This window comes from Berghia stephanieae, chromosome 3 (assembly GCF_034508935.2).
Source record: "Berghia stephanieae isolate SIO BIC M18660-M18661 chromosome 3, UCSD_Bste_1.3, whole genome shotgun sequence".
Classification (NCBI taxonomy): Eukaryota; Metazoa; Mollusca; class Gastropoda; order Nudibranchia; family Aeolidiidae; genus Berghia; species Berghia stephanieae.
In genome coordinates, this window is record NC_088362.1 from 407,607 (window position 1) to 426,302 (window position 18,696).

The following is an 18,696-nucleotide window of genomic DNA, read 5'->3' on the forward strand; positions in this document are numbered from 1 at the left end:
CTTCTAAAAATTAAAGCAAAGCGATGCGCAGTTGAATTTTAATTTTTAAGTCGCATCAACAGATAAACTTTAAACAAACCTTCAGGATGTCCTCAATGTTGTCCTCCACTTTTCTACCAAGTAATGACTCAGCCTCACTTGGGGACAGCTTTCGGTGCTCTTCGATACGAATGTCACGAGGTTGTCGACCATAGCTTGATTTCTGTCCATCTTCAAAAGCTTTCAAAAATTCACTGTAATTTATTCGACTCTTGTCTGTTGGAAGTCCCAGTCTGGAAATGAATTTGAGAGAAGTAATCACAAACTATTATATCAAAGCGATGAATTCTATTTTCATTAAGATAAGTGTTTGGTACTTCACAATTTGGAATAGGTACTGGCAAAAAGAAAACTATTACAAAATACAAGCAAAAGCCATACCTTTAATTTCACACTCAGAGAGACAATGAAATATAAAATATATTTTGCAACAGATGATAATCCTAAAAAGCTCAAGATTAACCTTGATTGATTGGTATCGTTATTTTTCAAAAAGAAAAACTAAAATATAAATATATTGCCAAATCCTGTTGTATAAGATCCTATTTTAAAACTGGAGCCTCTCGTTTAATACTTTATTATATTTGATGTTTATTTTGATTTTAATTAGCTTCGTATTTTCATCAATTAGTTCATGACAGTGTTTAAATCTGTGCTAATATAACGATGAATGATGTGTAACATTATGATAATTTCCATTCAGGATCAATAAAGTATATCTTATCTTACCTTATCTTCATACATTTGATGTATGTGGTGGCACCTTCAACTCCCTCTTACTCATCCCCCCCCCCCCACCCCCACTCATAAAAAAGACATAGAATTCAGAGAAGACTAGAGATAAATGCGAACCATGGAAACAAAAATATAATTTATAAGTATTCATTTCTCCCTGCCACTTTCAAATGTTGATACTATGACCAATAACTGACCTGTCTAGCAATGCATGTTGATACTATGACTAATAACTGACCTGTCCAGCAATGCATGTTGATACTATGACTAATAACTGACCTGTGTAACAATGCATGTTGATACTATGACTAATAACTGACCTGTGTAGCAATGCATGTTGATACTATGACTAATAACTGACCTGTGTAACAATGCATGTTGATACTATGACTAATAACTGACCTGTGTAACAATGCATGTTGATACTATGACTAATAACTGACCTGTGTAACAATGCATGTTGATACTATGACTAATAACTGACCTGTGTAGCAATGCATGTTGATACTATGACTAATAACTGACCTGTGTAACAATGCATGTTGATACTATGACTAATAACTGACCTGTGTAACAATGCATGTTGATACTATGACTAATAACTGACCTGTGTAACAATGCATGTTGATACTATGACTAATAACTGACCTGTGTAGCAATGCATGTTGATACTATGACTAATAACTGACCTGTGTAACAATGCATGTTGATACTATGACTAATAACTGACCTGTGTAGCAATGCATGTTGATACTATGACTAATAACTGACCTGTCCAGCAATGCAAAGAACTGTTCATCATTGATGTAGAAATTTTGTTCAACCAAAACCTTTTGAATGTCGTCTGGTGACAGAGACCCTGCCCTCTTAGAATCGTATTTCTGGAAGGCTGTGTGGAAGTCGGAATAGCTGTCGCGTATCTTGTCTCTGAAAAAAGCATTTTGTTGAATATAAAATATGTCCTTTTTTAAAAGTCAATCAAGTATTTCAATCCGACTGGTGAATGCTTTACTTTCTGATTTTGATTTATCAACTATATTCGCATCCAACACAATTCTGATTGAATAAAATATTAAAATGCTATGTTATTCTGTTAAATTTTAAATTGATCTTTTATACAGCGCAAAATCCACTAAACGTGCTCAAAGTGCTTTACAAGGGGTCCCTGACCAACAGCAACACTTAACACTTAGGACGGGACATGTCGTGTGAGACTTCACAGAGGACAAGCAAGCATAACACACAGCTGCAAAAAAACTTCAATTATAGACGCTAAACAAAATAATGTCAATGAAAAATAAATAAGTGTGATATAAATATGATACATAAATAGTCTATTGTGATACTTTAGTTTTCTAAATCCAGTTCTCAGTCACTGTTTCTCAATGTAGAACCAGCTTGTTGGGCCACTCTTGCTTGATGGGCCACTCTTGCTTGATGGGCCACTCTTGCTTGATGGGCCACTCTTGCTTGATAGGCCACTCTTGCTTGATGGGCCACTCTTGCTTGATGGGCCACTCTTGCTCAAAATCAACAGATTCAAGGAAGCAAATATGCTATTTTCAACTGACTTGAGCTATGAACATCATGCGACTCACCTTAGCTGTCTTTCCACCATAATGGCCGGCATGTTGGTCGTGAGGTTGGCTTGATTCCAGGTGATGTCCTCGTGACGTTCCTGCTGCATCCGATTGTGGTCATCCAGGAAGTGGTAATTGCCTTTGATTATGTTGTTGCTTAAACCCTCATCATCGCCTGGAGCGTATTCCGGGCCTCCCAGGTTTTGAAGGAAATCTTGATGGGAAATAAATCCCTTATTTGTCGTGTCATATCTTAGTTGGAGGAAACAAAAATATAAACAATGATTAAACCTGATTAAAATTATTAAAATGATCAAAAATGTTTATGAATCAATCAAGTTATACACTGCAATTAACTAATATTAAAGTTTATATTCAAATATCCCATTATCGTCAGGATGCAGGGCTTCTGTGATTACAAAAGGGGGGAGGGGGGTGGAATGGAGCCTTCTAACATGGAGAAAATGTTTTATTTCACAATACGATTAACTGTTCCATCTTTATAATTTTTAACAGTATCATAAGTCATCACAAAAATGTGATAATTTATTTGAAGCATTGTTGTCATCATGATTATATAAAAGAGAAATAAAAGGATTTAATTATTTGACTGTCTTAGAATAATATCCATTATTTCCTATTCGACATACTTAGACCAAAGCCTTCTGAATTCGTCTGCATTCACAACAAGATTAAATCGACTCAATGCCTCCCTCAATTCACTCTTTGTGATAATGCCATTGCCCTTGCTATCCATCGTTCTGAAAGCCTGAAACACAAAAGTGTAAAAGTTAAATGACAGTAAAGTTTGAAAATTGGAACCAGTCATTAGAAAGTTACAAAACAGTAAAAGAAATATGCAATTTGTGATAATTTGTTTACATTTTGTGTTTTGAACAACTAGAGGTACCCTGTATACATATCTAAATGATAGGTAAAAAATGAATACATATATATATATATATCTATATATCTATATATAGTCTTACTAGTGATACGTCTTTCCATTGTATGTCGGCCTTCTGGGCCAAGAGATTTATATATCTATATATCTATATATAGTCTTACTAGTGATAAGTCTTTCCATTGTCTGTAGGCCTTCTGGGCCAAGAGATTTTGCGCTTCTTCAGCAGTCAAAGGTTTGTTGTCAAACGTTTCATTAAATCTGGTTAAATAAGATAGAGTGAGAGATTAAATCTGGTTAAATAAGATAGAGTGAGAGATGAATCAATATAATAGATTATGAGTAAAATATATGTTTGGGGTTTTCATATACAAAGAATAAGGAAGAAATTTGAAGTTTGAAAAGACAGAAATCACATTATCTGAGTTAACATTGACAAAATAAAATATTTAAGACTATAATCATAAACTCTAGCGGCATCGACTATGATAAAGCCACCCACCTGTGTACAGAGTTAAGCCATTTGTGTCCTTCCGCTGTGTCTCTTTGTTCAAATTTATCCAAGAATTGTAAATAACTAATTCGACATCCCTTGACAATTCCTAGTCTCTCACACAATTTTTCATATTCTTCATCAGACGTGTAGATTAAGAACGCATCCAACATTCGTCTGAAACTCGATTTGTTCAAGCACCCTTTGTGTTGGTCATCAAATTTGTAAAATGCTCCTCTGAGATTCTGAAACAAATTGAGATGTTACTGACAAGTTATAAAAGATAATAAATAAATTTCCCTTTACCTTTCCATTAATTTGGAAATTCTGTTCTCGTTCATTGAACCCATGAAATTATCGAATGCATTTTTAACAAATTCATGTCACAGTGTATCATGTCATTGGAGGTCAACACACAAAACAGATAATAGAATATAATAATTATACAATTTCTTAATAAAAACTTTTTGAGCAATATTATTTGATTTAAAAAACTATTCATCCCAAGATGAGATTTTTCCACGGTGTCTAAAGTCAAAGAATGACGGGATATCCAACACACCATTGGAAATGCAGTGCCAGGAAATGGGCAATAGGATTTAATTTTCTCATTCAATGGAAAAGTGAGATAAGGAAAGCACTCAAAAGGACAAAATTATAAAAAAAAAACAAAAAACAACTGTCAAATTCTTATACAAATCATTTATAAGAAAACAGACATATAAGTTTATTATTTACCGAGAAATTCTCTCTCAACTTTTGCCGTAATTTTGATTCTACTTCCAAAGCTGTCATGATGCGTTCATCCCCTCGAATCGGGTTCACTCTATGGTTATCCATGTGTTTCGTTATTCCTTCCCTTGACCCTTCAGGCCGGGGGTCACCAAAGTTCATGATGAAGTCCATGTATTGCATATGTCCATTGTGCACATGAAGTCTGGCCATCAGCTCTGAAAACTGCTCATCTGACATTATGATGCCAAGCTCACATAAAATCTGATCAAAACAATAAATAATACTTGATAAGAATTAAATGACATTGTATATATAACTAGGTAGAATTTTATTTCAATATCAACTGACTGGATTCTTCTTAAAAATATGTTATTCACATCTCCCACACCTCCCCTTCCCCTCCTCCTTGTCTCTTCTTCTCCTCCTCCTCCTCCTCCTTCTTCTCCTCCTCCTCCTCCTCCTCCTCCTCCTTCTTCTTCTTCTTCTTCTTCTTCTTCTTCTTCTTCTTCTTCTTCTTCTTCTTCTTCTTCTTCTATAACTGCTCCTCCTCCTCCATTTTCTCGCCTTCCATATTCTTCTGAGCAGTGTTTTAAATACATAAACAATAATTTGACCGAGGTTGTAGACTCTTAAATATTTAAATATTTACAAAACCTAAAGAAGGAATTAGTATAATGAGAAAAGATTCCATTACCCGTCTAAATTCCTTCTTGGTGATTCTTCCTTTATTGTGTTTGTCGTAAGTCAAGAATGCCTTTCGGAGAGCTGGAGACAACAAGGCCATTTTGTCTTTGAATCTTGTTATGACTTCATCTGCGGTCATTTGGCTAGTTCTATAACATTGGGACAATGCCATGTTGTTGTGTCTGTAAAAAACAAAAGTTTGGATATGACAGTACCCAGTTGATAGAGACTAAGGCCAATAAAAAAGTATTTAACAATAATTCGTATAACAACTTTTTAATGTCAATCTTTTTTCCAGAAATTGAAATAAATTTTGGCTCTGAATAACAAGTTTTTTTTCGATCAGTAATTCATTGAGACAACTTTTTCAAAAACATAAATTTGAAAATAGAAGGAGAAAAAAAATCTATATTAATACCACTGATCTTTCACAATTCTGTTCTCATTTTTCTATTTCTATGCATTTCAATATCTAGCATGCAATCAAACTAACCTGTTGTTCAAATCAGCATGGCGTAACAACTCAGCTTTTCTACTTCCGTCCATGATCTGAGAGCTTAGACCCACAACGTCACCTGGCCGGACATCCACACCGATTTTATCAAAAAATTCCATGTAGTTGACTTTGCCCTCCTTGAAGTCTGTACATTTCATCACCAAGCTGTCAAAACCAGTTCATCAAAAGTATGGATCATGTGTACTTTACGTTGTATGTGTGGGACACATGTGTGTTTATGTGTGTCTGTTTGTGTGTGTGTGTGTGTGTGTGTGTGTGTGTGGATGGCGCAGATATGTGGTTCGTGTGTGTATGTGAGTGTTGGGTAAGGGAGATAGATAGATAAATATATAGATAGATAAGAGAGAGAGAGAGAGAGAGAGAGAGAGAGAGAGAGAGAGAGAGAGAGAGAGAGAGAGAGAGAGAGAGAGAGAGAGAGAGAGAGAGAGAGAGAGAGAGAGAGAGAGAGAGAGAGAGAGAGAGAGAGAAGGAAGGGGGGGGGGGAGCAGAGAGATGTGGTGAAAAGTTGTTTATCAAAAAACCCGACAGTATTAAGATCTTAAAGGACTAGTCCCAAAAAAACAAAACAAAACAAAACAAAACAAACAAACAAACATAACAAACAAACAAACAAAAAAATCTACGAAAACAAAACAATAAAAACAATGACAACAAAGTCCCTAAAAATCTACCAGCAACATAAGATAACACTTGACATGACATTTTGAGAAACTCACCTTTGAAAATGGTCGTCTGCTAGAGGAATGACTTGCTGGTCAAGGATTTTCTTCAAGTTGCCCTTGGACAAATAGCCCATGCCTTTCCTGTCATAATAACACAACCAGTCTGACACATCCTTCCAATAGTATTCTGTCTTTTCTCGAAGTACGTCTTCAATCTAAATTCCATCAGAGGGAAAATGAGCAATATTGAATAAGAATCATTTGTACGAGTAAATGTTTGTCTGATGGAAACATCATCACAATGAAGAAAATGATTTAATTCAAAGTATGTTTTTGTTTTGTTTTGTATTTTTTGGCAAAGCTGCAATAACAGTTAGATATACTTGGGTACACATTTTCATTCAATGTGAACTTTACTTTAGAGATGATAACATTATACTACTACTTCTTACTTCAACACTCCCTCTTACTACTATCTACGTATATACTGATACTACTCTAATACTACTTCTACTACTACTACTAACTCTACTACTACCTACAACTACTACATATTATTGACTACTAACACATACACTACTACTACTTACACTACAACTACTACTACTATCTACTTACTACTACTTACTACATACTACTACTACTACTACTACAATACTACTACTATCTACTACTACTACTACTCTACTTCTACTACTACTACTACTACTACTACTACTACTACATACCACACTAACTAACTACTACTTACTACTACTACTACACTACTACTACTTACTAATACTACTACTACTACTACTACTACTATTATACTACTACTACTACTACTACACTACTACTACTAACTACTACTACTACTACTACTACTACTACTACTACTACACTACTACTACTACTACTATCTACTACTACTACTACTATACTACTACTACTACTACACATCTACTACTACTACTTACTACTACTACTACTACTACTACTACTACTACTACTAACTACTACTACTACTATACTACTTACTACTACTACTACACTACTACTACTACTACTACTATACTACTAACTACTACTACTATTTACTACTACTACTACTACTACTACTATACTACTACTACTACTACTACTACTACTACTACTACTACTACTACTACTACTACTACTACTACTACTACTACTACTACTACTACTACTACTACTACTACTACTACTACTACTACTACTACTACTACTAACTACTTACTTACTACTAACTACTCTACTACTACTACTACTATACTACTACTACTACTACTACTACTACTACTACTACTACTACTACTACTACTCTACTACTACTACTACTACTACTACTACTACTACTACTACTACTACTACTACTACTACTACTACTACTACTACTACTACTACTACTACTACTACTACTACTACTACTACTACTACTACTACTACTACTACTACTACTACTACTACTACTACTACTACACTACACAACTACTACTACTACTAACTACTACACTACTACTACTACTACTACTACTACTACTACTACTACTACTACTACTACTACTACTACTACTACTACTACTACTACTACTACTACTACTACTATACTACACTAATAATATACTATAATAATAATAATAATAATAATAAAATAATAATAATAATAATAATAATATAATAATAATAATAATAATAATAATAATAATAATAATAAAATAATAATAATAATAAAATAATAATAATAATAATAATAATAATAATAATAATAATAATAATAATAATAATAATAATAATAATAATAATAATAATCATCGTCATCATTAAAACATATTACTGATCACTCATGCGGTTTTGAAACTTACAGTTTCCCAAGCAACAACAGCAGGTTTTGGAACGTCATTGTATTTATGGACAGACTTGAGCCACTTGTGCCCTTCCTAGGGAGACACAAATAGAATAATTTATCACCAGTGTAAACATCGCAAAGGCTACGTGCTGATGCTGAGTTGCAGACACAAAAACAACTGTGCATAATTAACAATAATATCAGTATAAATCAGTCTGCAAACGTAAAATAAGCAAAAAAAAAAAAAAAAAAAAAAAAGAAGGAAAGAATATTAAAGCAACAGTAAAGCTAAATTATGATTTGCCTCAGTGAATCATTGTCATGTTAGAGAGACCGTCTGCTCGTCTCACATAAGCTGCTTGACACTCTGATCAGGAATGAGGAAACTTTCAAAAAATGGTTTATGGCATTATCTCCCGTGAAAAAACATTCACATACACTTTTGTGTATATCAATATAATTCATAAGGCCTTGCTTATGAATAAATGAATCAACAAAAATGAATATAGCAGCTTTAAAAAAAGAACAAAATGCCATCTTGGAATGTAAACAAAACGGACATTTCTTATTGTTTACATTCTAAAATTTTTCTTCTAGAGAGAGGACCTACAAAATTTCTCTGTCGTAGATCTGGAATTTAGTAATGTATTTATGTCTTTATTGGTTTTTGTTGTTGGCTGAAGAAGAGTTTTGAGCCCAAAACGTTCCATGTTTTGGTATTTTGTTCTTATTTGAAGCCTTTATAATCATTTTTGTTTATTATATGATTCTTTCATCTCTTTGTATTTATGAAACGAGTTATTTTTATCGTGCCCAATAACACAACGAGCTTGTGAGTATGTGTTATTGCACGATAAAAATATAACGAGTTTAATAAATATAAAGAAATGAAAGAATATGTTTATTCTACCCTTCCAAGTAAGATTATTAGATATTTTGTGACCAAATGGTATTATATTAGTACTTCTATTCACTATAATTTGTATCTTTTCTCCTTCTGCTTGAATGACAATTTGACCCGAAAATAAAAACGTTGGATTTGTATTTAATTACCAATCAGCCGTCTTTTACACATAATTTCACACCAATAAAATGTGTGAAAATATTCTGCAATCGTTGAATAAAATTTGTATTCAACACGTTCAAAGCATTATTCAATAAATATGTATTTACTAAGAAATGATAGGGTTTTCCAATGAGAGGGCTGGAATAATACTTTTTACAGTCCACAGCTTCGAGCAGCTTAGCATGACTTTGATGAATAAATTGAGACGTACATCGAACTTAGTATAATGGTTAGAATGAGCTGTAGATATATAAAAATGCGCATATAATTATTTCAACATTCAAGGCTTACCTTTGTTTCCTTCTCTTCGAACAACCTGAGAAATGTGTGGTAATCCACTTTGTTTCCTTGACTGATTTCTATTCGACTCATCAGCTCTTTAAATTGTTTGTCATCGAGATGAAATGTGAATCTCTCCACAAGTTCTCGAAACTCCTTCTTTGTCACTTTCCCATCTCTATTCTGTGAGGACGAAAATAAATGAAAGATATAATAAAAAAATAAAAAAATAACAACATTTTGCTGTCACTATAAAACATTGTATTGGCGAAGATGAGAAAAGGAAGAATAATGATAAATACCATCAGAAAGAGGCAGACACGGTTTCTGGGACATGTGTGGAGGAGAGACGGAATAGAAAAGTTGGTAACATCTGGGATGATCGAAGGAATGAGAGCGAGAGGAAGACAGAGAATGATATATTTAGATATCCTAAGCATGACCAAAAGTGATTTTAAAAGAAACGCAGATGTCATGGACGCCGCGTGCAGACAGCTGACTGGCAACATACTCAAGAGTACAAGCCATGGTGGATGATGATGATAAAACTTTAATCATCTCATAACAACTTTCAGCTTCGTCTCTGAATGAAAGATAAATTAAGTTGAAGAAAACTGAGGAGTGCTCTTTTTATGTAGCCTATTGGGGACATATTTTGAATAACTCTCTGATTTTTAAAAACTATAATCAAGGTCTATGATGAATTACCAGTTGGTGGCACAGAAAAACAATTCAGGGCAGCGAAGTGGCTGAGTGGTTAAGGCATTGCACTATAATCCAGAAGGTACCGGATTCGAGCCCTGCTTCAGGCACTTTCGTTTTTTTTTCTTTGGGCAATATTATTAACCCCAACTTGCTCACTTTGGAAACCATGAGTGATTCCTGTTGACGTCACACATTGTGTTTGATTGATTATCTATATTCCTTCATGGAATGCCAAGGTGGCGTGATTTAATAGTGCCGTTGCGAAAGGGCGGAATCGATTTCTTTTTAAAAGAGGATCAGTTATATGTGACACTTAAGGAATGTTGGAATTCAGTGATCACTCTATTGTCCTCACAACAAAGAAGCAAAGCTAAATAAGGAGCATTTTCTATGTCAATGGGCAAGATAACCTGCAATTCTTTTCATTAAAACGCATTCATGGATTGGGAGATCAACTTGCATGAAAGAATAAGTTTAAAAAAACATATAGATATTGTACAGACCTTGTCCATTTGCAGAAAAGCCTCTTTCAAGCTGTGGTAGTGTGACTGTACACGTTTGTACAGCTGTTTCCAGATCGTGTCCCAATCAACCACGCCCTGTGTTTCCATGATTGGGTGAATGCGGTGGTTGGGGCGTATAGGAAGGGTCTGGCCGTTACCAACAGTAACTGGGTTCTGAAAATTTTCTAGAAAAATTTCCCATGCTACCCGACCACTGGCCTTGACACCACATCTACGAAGTTTTAAAGAAAAGAAGGTAATTAAACCCGTTATTTTTCTCAGAAATAAATTCCTTGGATTAAATGACACTAATTGTGGAAAATTCTAGTCCTGACATTGTGTCCTTGGGAAAGGCACTTAACACACATTATCTAATCAATTCAGTTGTGAATGAGTACCTGGCTAATAGGCAGTGGTAGATATTGTATGAGTGTTAGTACAAAAGGAAAACCTAACAGGCGACTGGTACCATATGGATTGGATATATTATGGTTCCATATGGCCTGCGAAGGGAATCAATGAAACAATATAAGGTGCATTAAGCATGGTAAAACAGTGGAAATGCTCTATATAAATGTTCGTAATTAAGAAAAAACAAAACGTTTAAACATTTTAACTCAATCTTTTCAAAAATCCCAGATTGAATTGTCTGAAAGGTTTTCATAATTCTTATCCTCTAAGCTTGAATAGCAGAAGAATTCCAAATTACCTGACACAACTTTCATCTCTTTTTCATAAATTGAAAATAAAATATAAAGTTAACTTCAGAACATGCCAGAAATAATGAATTTCTCTCATAACAGTAGACATCATTAACCTGGGCCAAATTGATATTGTTAGCTTTGAGTGATGCAGATGATGATAAAATACATGTAAAAAGTCAGCTTAGAACGGTCTTAAGTCAGAAATACAAATACCTTAGTGAGATAAAATAATTTTAAAAACCTTGGACACTTAATGGCAAATCTATGTTCTATGTTTTATCTATTTTTAAAAAATGAATTACTTTTCCATTAGTTGCATAAAAAGCTGATCTGACAAGGGCATTGCAAAGCTGTTAAGAATAGACTTGAGGTCATCAATAGACACATAGCCGTCCAGATGCGGATCGAAGGCAATAAAGGCCTTTTTCAACTTCAAGTAATTTGTTTTCATCTGTTGAAGAGCATAGAAAGTATGATCATGAAAAGGATTTCCTCATTGATGCTGCTATTGGTTGCTGAAGATATGAATATATAAATTGGCTGGAATAAAGTAAGGTAAATAAATAGTTGAAAGAATGAAAAACAAAAACTAAAGTGAAAAAATACCCCCCCCCCCCCAAAAAAAAACAACAACAAAAAAAAAACAAAAAACAAAATCACCCCTTAAAAAAACAAACATAACTATAACAAAAGAATATATTAAAAAAAAACCCCCCAAAAAAAACAGCAACCAAAAGACAAACAAACAATTTTCCACTACATTTAAATTAAAATGAGCCCAGGAAAACTGCTGGCCAATCATTTCAATGGAGATTGATTTCAATTAAAACAGCTTGTCAACTGCTAATTAAAATACGACTGCTTTTACACTAAGCGCCAACTTTAAATATTTTACTCTTTTCATTAGCTGAGTTTGAAAACAATTAATCTTAATAAAACCAGGTTTCCAATTCCACCTAAAGAGATTCAATCCATGAAATAAAGACAAAAATAAATAAAATATGGTAGTGCACAGGATAATTAAGATTGCTACAAACTAGAAAAAGCCTATCGAATATTAAGAATGAAAAAAAAAACACAATTACCCTCTTTCTAAACTCGTGTTCTATTTGGTCAAAGGTCAGAGAACGTAATAATTTCTCGTCCTCCCGCTGCTGACTCAAGAGATGGTCATTCACTCCCTTCTTTGCTGCTAAGATCTGGGGCATCTTGGAGGCTGCAATATATTGCCATGAAATAACGATTGATTCTCTAATATTTAAAGCTCTGAACAAGTGTGTGTGTGTCTCTTAATTTGATATTCTCTCAAACTCAGAAGATCTTGACTTCTCATCTATGCGTTGAGCTGAATATGATACCAGTTAAAGAACTTTGCTCATTACTTTGGGACCCTTTGTAAAGCGCTTTGAACACGTTAAGTAGATATTGCGCTATATAAAAACTCAATTTTTTTTTACTTCTTAATTAGAATAAAGTTGGCTTTTCTATACATTGTAAATTCTAAACAAAAGGGGATCAAATGAGTAAATTTTAAAAGAGCAACTTTCAATTCTATGTAAAAATGCTTTTGTTAAACAAAACTTGGCTATAATAAAGGATATCAAAAATCGAATAGAGAAATAGTTGTGTCTCAAACATGCGAGTTCAACAGAATTCCACTTGTTTTCTGATCTAAGAAAAAAAACGAAAGAAGATTGGCCTGTAGATCATTATAAAACAGATGACAATAGTGGTCTAATATCCCATCCCTTAGCAAGGAGGCAACTGACACCAAAATCAAGACGTCGTTTAAATGAATATCATTTCTATGTTTCTGATCTTCTTTGGCATTGTATTGTAAGTTTTAAAATTGTCCTAAGTTACAGAATAATGTTGAGAGTGCATGTTTTTCGAACATCCTCGATATTTCAAAGGCGTTTTGGTGACTTAAATTTTAAAGAGAAGATGAAGGATTAATTCAAATGGCAAGTTTAGAAAAATACAACTCATCCTCCGAAAAAAAGCAAAAACAGAACAGAAAACGAAAAAATAACCATATAATAACCAAAAAAAAAAAAACGAAAAAAAAAACAACAACAACAACAACAAAAACCAACAAAAAGACCCCCCAAAAATATCAAACGCCCCCTCCCCCCAAAACCCAACAATTTTAAAAAGCAAAAATAAAAACCACAACCCCCCCCCCCCCCCATAAAACACGTTATTGATCAAAAGAGTATCTAAAATAGCAATTAATTGTTGAGCTGTTAAAACAAATGATTAGAAAGAAAAAAGTCTTCCATGACAAAAATCCTTCAACTTGAAAATAATATTTCATTGTCACTCTTTTGTTTTCTAACTAGCAGCAAAGTGTTATGATGTTCTTTGAAGTAGGTCCGTCTTTTCATAAACTGTGAGATTATCACAAGGTACATATAAAAATTATGCCCTTTTTTTACAACGACATTCTGCTGTATTACATACCGCCAATGGTTTTATTAGCACCAGAACTATGCTTATACTCCACGCCAAGTCTTTTTAAGAAGTCTCTGTAGTTGACGAGTCCTGTGTGATGAAAATCGTATCGCAGCCACAGTCTGGACACAAAGAATAAGACAAAAAAAAAATGTGAGCATTTTGACAGGAAACTGGTTTTTATGATTGGTTGACTGTAATTTTATCTTGTTTTGAATTGATTGACTGTAATTTTATCTTGTTTTGAATTGATTGACTGTAATTTTATCTTGTTTTGAATTGATTGACTGTAATTTTATCTTGTTTTGAATTGATTGACTGCAATTTTATCTTGTTTTTAATGCACATTTTCCAAATTTAGTTTGTTTGACAAGAAAGTTAAGATTGCATACACCAACCAACAAGATTCCATACACCAACCAACAAGATTCCATACACCAACCAACAAGATTCCATACACCAACCAACTTATAGCTTACATAATCAATAATTGTAACTTCAAATTATCAATTTGTCTTTCAGAGTCATAAGGCCCGGGGAGCCAGAGTTTATCCTGATTTCTATTGCATGAAATGGACAATTTCTCGCCACCCTATAGATAGGAAGGTCGTCTATTAAAAATACTTTTGCAAAATCTAAGAGATCCAGCTACCTAATCACTGCTGGATGGACAGGGGGGGAGGGGGGGGGGGGGTAGGGGGGATAAAAATCTTGACTTTACAGGAGATCGATCTCAGTCCTTTGGGCTGGAAGCGAATGCTCTACCAACAGAGTTTTTGGGACCCCCTCAAATAATCAAAGTAATCAAAATACTAATACTCATTTTGTTTCATTTTATAACCAATGTAGGTCTTCTTTACAAATGGGGTTGACATTATGATGAGGATAAGTTTAACATTAAAAAGATTGTTTGAAAAAGAAAAGGACATTTAAAATATATACATTGCCAAAAACAGAATTACTTTTCATATTGCTGATCAGTGAATTTAAAGCAATAATTCTCCAGCACTCTCCTGAGTTCGTGTCTCTGTATCTTTCCATCCATGTTATAATCAAACAACTGCAAACCACGAATTACGGACCGGAGGTTGGCACTGACCTGGGGTGACACAAGTAAAATCAATATAATAAAGAGGATTAATATTTTTTTTGGATATGTTCTAGTCTAGATGCAAACCATATCTAAGGTTCAAGCTGAATATTGCCATTTATCAAAAACCATAACTAAATCTAGAAATTCGATCAAGGAAAATATTCGATGTACGTTTAAGCCACGATCACTTAAATATTGTATTAATCTTTTGAAGTGGCAATATAGAAAATAAAATTAAAGCATTTGATTTTAAAAAAAAAGAAAAAAAGAAAAAAATTGAAATACAATTTTAAAAACAAATTACGAAAAAAAAAAAAAGACACGTCTGCAATTGAATCTTCTAGTTTTAAATGTATGACAATACGTATCACTAACCCTTTCTCTCAGTAATTTTTCAATCATATCCATATTGACCTCCCTGGGAGCCGGGGGACCTGACCTGAAATGGACAATTTACTATCTTAGAAAAACACCGTTTTGCCACAGAGAAGGGTAATGAAAATAACAACAACAACAATGGTAATAATAAAGATGATAACAATAATAATAATAATAATAATAATAATAATAATAATAATAATAATAATAATAATAATGATGATGATGATGATGATGATGATGATGATGATGATGATGATGATAATATTAAAATAATAATAATAATAATAATAATAATAATAATAATAATAATAATAATAATAATAATAATAATATAATAATAATAATAATAATAATAATAATAATAATAATAATAATAATAATAATAATAATAATAATAATAATAATGAAAATAAAGAATAAAACGATGTAAAATATCTCACATCCAGTTCATGATCTCCTCCATTTTATAAAGTTTCCTAAGTAGAAATCTTGTTAAATGACCATTACGAGTTGATTAGAGAATAAATATATACTTCTTTCACAGCCTACTCGTTACTGTATGGCAAACAATGAGAATAATCATAGTAAAACACACCCAGATAGATATTGATTTTAGATCAAATGTTATTGAACGCTTGGGCGAGCACCACATCGACCTGTTCAATAATAACTCTATTCTTTACATTCAATTTCTTTGAGTGCCTTTTGGTGTCAGTTAACATTTTTTTCTTTTCATTTCAATGCAATACTGATGTTAATTTATAATCAAAACAACACTTGTTTTCCCTGTCAAATATTTAAATAGTTGAAGAAGTTATAAAGTAAACGTAAGTATATCAAAGTCATAACAAACAATGAATATCAAAGGCCTTTCATTGATCTTGCATTCAGCTTTTTATATATAAAAATCCCCACAAACCTTACAGGAAAAACACTGACGTCAATAGGTAAAAAGAAAGCAATTGGGAAAGCCATTATTCAAAAGCTTTGATATGCCTGACAGTATCCATAATTCAATCATTAGAAATACACCCATAAAACCCATAAAAGTGGCGGTAGTGTGATAAAGCAATTGACGAGACAAGTGGATATTTATTTCTATTATACAATAACAATTTACAGTACCTGACATTTCTGGTTTGAGTGTTTGAATCACTCCCGAGGAACTTGTTCAGAAAGTCAACATATTTCACTGTCGTCCCTCCATTTGTTCTGTCCACCTTGGAAGACAGAATAAGAACTTATATATATATATATATATATATATATATATATATATATATATATATATATATATATATATATATATATATATTATATACGTGTGTGTGTGTGTGTGTATGTGTGTGTGTGTTAGCATATTTTTTATAATCTAAAAAGTTGCAAACCTGATTCTCCCTCAACCCTTTTAACATCACATCATTGCCTTTTTCACCCTGGGTCAGGGTAACTACCACAGACAAACAGTTTCCATCCTTCTCTATCCTGAGCTAACTTTTTAAAAACTCGTTCCATGTCTTATCACTCCTCTTTATATCAGCTTTTTAATTCTTCTCCATGTTCCCCGTGGCCTTCCCCTTGATCTTCTGCCCTGAAGGGTCCCAGTAACCCTTTGAACACACATATTATAACATTGAAAAAAGAAAGACATTTGTTTTGACACACTGGGCGGGTTTACCTTTGCTACGATGGAGTCAAACTGTTCAGTAGTGAGAGGCATGCAATACGACTCCAAAACACGGCGGAATTCCCCCTTGGTCACCGTTTCATTTTGGTCAATGTCGTACATTTTGAAAGCCTGAAGGAAAAGAATAAAAAGTTTGGTGACGTCACATGATTATAATAAAAAGTTTGGTGACGCTACATGATTATAATAAAAAGTTTGGTGACGCTACATGATTATAATAAAATGAGAAAACCATAAATATGTGACTTGTTGCTTCAAAATGTTATTATCTCATGATCACTCAGACCCTGGAAAGTGAATATTATAGATTTAACATTATAAGAAAAAACATGATCTTATAATTTGTTGTAATGTCAGAAATAGTATTTATTCTCTACTGAAACATGTAGAAACTTGGTGGGGTCCTTCAAAGTCCCATGGTGGGAAGGAAGTTATTTGCTATTTGTAAATGATCTCTCTGTTATGTATTGTAGTTTATGGTTTCTGTTTTCGATGTATTCTGTAAATATTTGCGTGTATTCCTCTTGTGCTGGTTTCTGGATAAGACTGCTAGGTAAACTCAAACTAAACTAAGTACACTGATAGCGTACTCTTGGAATCTACTTCTGTTTCATATTTGAGCCATCTCCCTTTATTTTTATTTTCTAGGCTACTTTTACTTCTAATTCTTTATTTTTTTCACTATCCCATTTCATTTCTTTTTTACTGGCGAGGATAAAACCTAAATGTGTTGCAAGCGCTGTAAAAACTGTACAAACAAATATGTAGAAATTAACTCAGTTTCCAATGTTAAACCGTTTTGAGTTGGTGGGTGACAAATGATAATGAACCCTCGGAATTCTTTTTGTAATGTTAATTTTAAAATGCATTTGGAAGATTCAGTTGCAGAACTCACAACGCATGCCTGGAATCTAACTGTATCATGTCAAGGGGTAAGAATGGTCTCCCTTTATCATCCATGGTTAAAGCAGTTGTATCCACAGTGATTGAAGCATGGTGTGTGTGTGTGTGTGTGTGTTGATGTGTATGTGTGCATGACTGTCATTTATGAGATTCTCAAGCACACCATCTCCCTTTTCAGCCCCCCCCCCCCCCCTTATCTCAAAAAAAAAGAAAATAATAAACAAAATAAACAAAAACAAGCAAAACAACCAAAAAACCCCCAAAAACAACCAAAAGAACCCCCCAAAAACAACCAAAAAACCCCCCAAAAACAACCAAAAAAACCCCCCAAAAACAACCAAAAACCCCCCCCAAAAACAACCAAAAAAAAAAACAAAACAAAACAAAAAACAAACCCCTCAACACCTATAACATGGATTTTGTTGTGTCCCCATATTTCTTTAATACGAATGTGTTACATCAAATATTATAAGACAACTCACCTGTCTCAAGTTGTCATATTTACTCTTGACTTTCTCCCGGAGAGTTGCCTCCACTTCAATGATGGACAGGTTCGTGTGGGAGACCTGAGGGATGAACTCTCCTCCTTCCCCTGCAAGGTGACCTGACCCTACGAGATAAAAAGAAAAGAGTGATTGGATGTTACACCATTATCTACTCAGGATTCGAACAGATTTACCATTATATACTGATGATCAACTCTCTGACAAAAGCAGCAGACAT

The 18,696-nt window shown here is 33.5% G+C and overlaps 1 protein-coding gene across 1 annotated transcript in view; it reads right to left on the minus strand.

Moving 5' to 3' along the window:
- LOC144966969 (EF-hand calcium-binding domain-containing protein 6-like) overlaps positions 1-18,696 on the minus strand; it is a 45,105-nt gene that overhangs the window by 8,440 nt on the left and 17,969 nt on the right. Inside the window, exons 3-23 of the mRNA XM_078903663.1 lie at positions 18,456-18,583; positions 17,062-17,181; positions 16,509-16,603; positions 15,378-15,441; positions 14,872-15,008; positions 13,919-14,031; positions 12,541-12,671; positions 11,758-11,906; positions 10,752-10,983; positions 9,556-9,726; positions 8,215-8,289; positions 6,404-6,564; positions 5,664-5,831; positions 5,181-5,352; positions 4,490-4,747; positions 3,761-3,996; positions 3,423-3,519; positions 3,005-3,123; positions 2,373-2,606; positions 1,546-1,701; positions 80-272 (exon numbers count right to left, since the gene is read on the minus strand). Coding sequence (XP_078759789.1) covers positions 80-272; positions 1,546-1,701; positions 2,373-2,606; positions 3,005-3,123; positions 3,423-3,519; positions 3,761-3,996; positions 4,490-4,747; positions 5,181-5,352; positions 5,664-5,831; positions 6,404-6,564; positions 8,215-8,289; positions 9,556-9,726; positions 10,752-10,983; positions 11,758-11,906; positions 12,541-12,671; positions 13,919-14,031; positions 14,872-15,008; positions 15,378-15,441; positions 16,509-16,603; positions 17,062-17,181; positions 18,456-18,583 — 3,209 coding nt within the window. The remainder of the gene's footprint in view (positions 1-79; positions 273-1,545; positions 1,702-2,372; positions 2,607-3,004; positions 3,124-3,422; positions 3,520-3,760; positions 3,997-4,489; positions 4,748-5,180; positions 5,353-5,663; positions 5,832-6,403; positions 6,565-8,214; positions 8,290-9,555; positions 9,727-10,751; positions 10,984-11,757; positions 11,907-12,540; positions 12,672-13,918; positions 14,032-14,871; positions 15,009-15,377; positions 15,442-16,508; positions 16,604-17,061; positions 17,182-18,455; positions 18,584-18,696) is intronic.